The sequence below is a fragment of the Acomys russatus genome, chromosome 14, assembly GCF_903995435.1.
Source record: "Acomys russatus chromosome 14, mAcoRus1.1, whole genome shotgun sequence".
Classification (NCBI taxonomy): Eukaryota; Metazoa; Chordata; class Mammalia; order Rodentia; family Muridae; genus Acomys; species Acomys russatus.
The window spans coordinates 31,165,227-31,167,299 of record NC_067150.1 but is presented as its reverse complement, the minus strand read 5'-3'; the positions used below and the strand labels follow the sequence as shown (position 1 = coordinate 31,167,299).

General features: G+C 38.0%; 1 protein-coding gene across 1 annotated transcript; it reads right to left on the bottom strand.

Moving 5' to 3' along the window:
• Nucleotides 1–227: 227 nt before the first annotated feature.
• On the bottom strand, nt 228–1,181 carry LOC127198302 (olfactory receptor 147-like). The gene has a single exon (XM_051156200.1). The coding sequence runs from the start codon at nt 1,179–1,181 to the stop codon at nt 228–230; it is 954 nt and encodes a 317-aa protein (XP_051012157.1).
• Nucleotides 1,182–2,073: the final 892 nt, after the last annotated feature.

The window sequence follows — 2,073 nt, the reverse complement described above, 5'->3', positions numbered from 1 at the left end:
TAACGAGTAATACTTTTTACTTGTTTCTTGATGTCTCAAGTATATATTTATCTATGTAAAAGTTGTGAGATTATGAGCAAGGAAAATGAAATGCTATGAAGAAAGCAAACTGCTCTAAATTAACAGAGGTAATAATTATGTTTGACTAAGGTCAGTATATATAGCTTTGATAAGTATATCAACAAATTCAAGAGAATTATTTATTCTTAATAGTTCCCTATTTCTGCTCAAGAAAATAATTTTCTTTTCAGAGTCTTCTTCAGAGCTAGCTTGACGTCCTTATTCCTTAAGCTATAGATCAAGGGGTTCAGCATGGGCCCAACATTTGTGTAAAATACCGAGGCTACTTTTCCTTTGTCCATAGACTCTACATCAGAAGGTTGCATGTACATGAATGCTGCTGCTCCAAAGAAGAGTGAGACAGTCATTATGTGGGAGCTGCAGGTGTTGAAGGCTTTAGCCCTGCCCTGTGTGGAGCTGATGCGGAGGATGTTAGCAATGATAAAGCCGTAGGAGACAAAAGTCGTACTGGTAGACACCACGATGTTAATGCCGACCAGAACAAAGACTACAACTTCATTGTTGTAAGTGCTGGTGCAGGAAAGTTGGAGCACAGGGAGGATATCACATAGATAATGATTGATAAGGTTTTCATCACAGAAAGTCAATCTTGCCATGCAAAGAGTATGGGCCAAGGAACCCCAGCACCCCATCACATAGGCCCCAAACACAAACACAGCACAGATCTGAGGGGATAATATAACATTATATAGCAGTGGCTTGCAAATAGCAACGTATCGATCATATGCCATTGCAGTCAGTATATAACATTCTGTAATGACGAAAAAGCAGAAGAAGTAGAGTTGAGTCAGGCAGCCTGTATAGGAGATTGTGTTTTTCTCTACCACAAAATTAATTAGCATTTTGGGGGTAAAGACAGAGGAGTAACAAATATCTACAAATGATAGATTAAAGAGGAAATAATACATGGGCGTGTGAAGGTGTGCATTCAAGGAAATCAGTGTAACCAAGCCCAGATTGGCCACTATAGTAACCACATAGATTCCTAGAAACAGGAATAACAGAGGCATTTGGAGTTCCGGCCGATTAGTTAAGCCCTCCAGGATAAATTCTGTCACCAGGGAGTAGTTTCCATCTGTCATTCTTCTGTAGATCTTCATCTACAGAGGTAAAGAAAGGGACAATTAGCAGAAAATGGAACTTACCTAAAACATTTTCCACTTATCCTCTGGACTCTGCTGTTCCTCCGAAAACACTTGGATGTGCTGCAACATATCTATCTTGAAGAAATCCCTTGCAGCAGGGCATTGTCCCAGGTTGCCTATTTCCTTGTTCGGCTCTTAATGTCTTTGTAGGTCCAATTCTTTTCCCTTTACAGAGCCAACTATACATACTTCACAAGCAGCTAAATACATTTATTAAAAACATGTACCTTGTCCCAGGTAAAATATTTAGAAGCCTAGCAAGTAGATCTCACACCTAGGAGAGCTGAGGATACTGAGAGTCCATCTTATTAAATGGTGACCAATTTTCCTAGTACATTTTTCTGTGACCCCACTATCCCAGCATATCTTGCAACAAGGGGACCCTAGAACTCCGAGTTGATAAAATAGTTCTTTAAACGGTGCTACCTGGAGACGTAAAATTCAAGTTTCTTCAAATGAGTTGTGGTGGGTGTGTCAGCCACACTCCAGGGAGGCATCTTTCTCAGGAGTAGAAAGCCAGGACAAATCAGACTCTATAAGTTACAGTGGCTTTTTCTTTTTTACTTTTTAAAAGAGAGACAAAACAAAAAACAAATAAACAGAAAAAAAAAACCCATGAAATTTGGTATCAATAAAAGTAAAGAGGCTCCGAAGAAAGTTGGGGAATGGGAAATAATATCCTAAATATATACTGCATTAAAGAATAAATAAATAAATCTAAAGAATAAATAAAACCAGTTTTAAAAGACTTGAGGAATGCAAACTAACCATATACAATAACAAAGGTGTTAAATTCATATACTCACAGTTGTTTTTAAGAACACCCTTTAGTCCTTATTTTATTTGA

Excerpts from the sequence above, each read along its gene's own strand:
- LOC127198302 (XM_051156200.1), bottom strand. The coding sequence starts at position 1,181 with ATGAAGATCTACAGAAGAATGACAGATGGAAACTACTCCCTGGTGACA.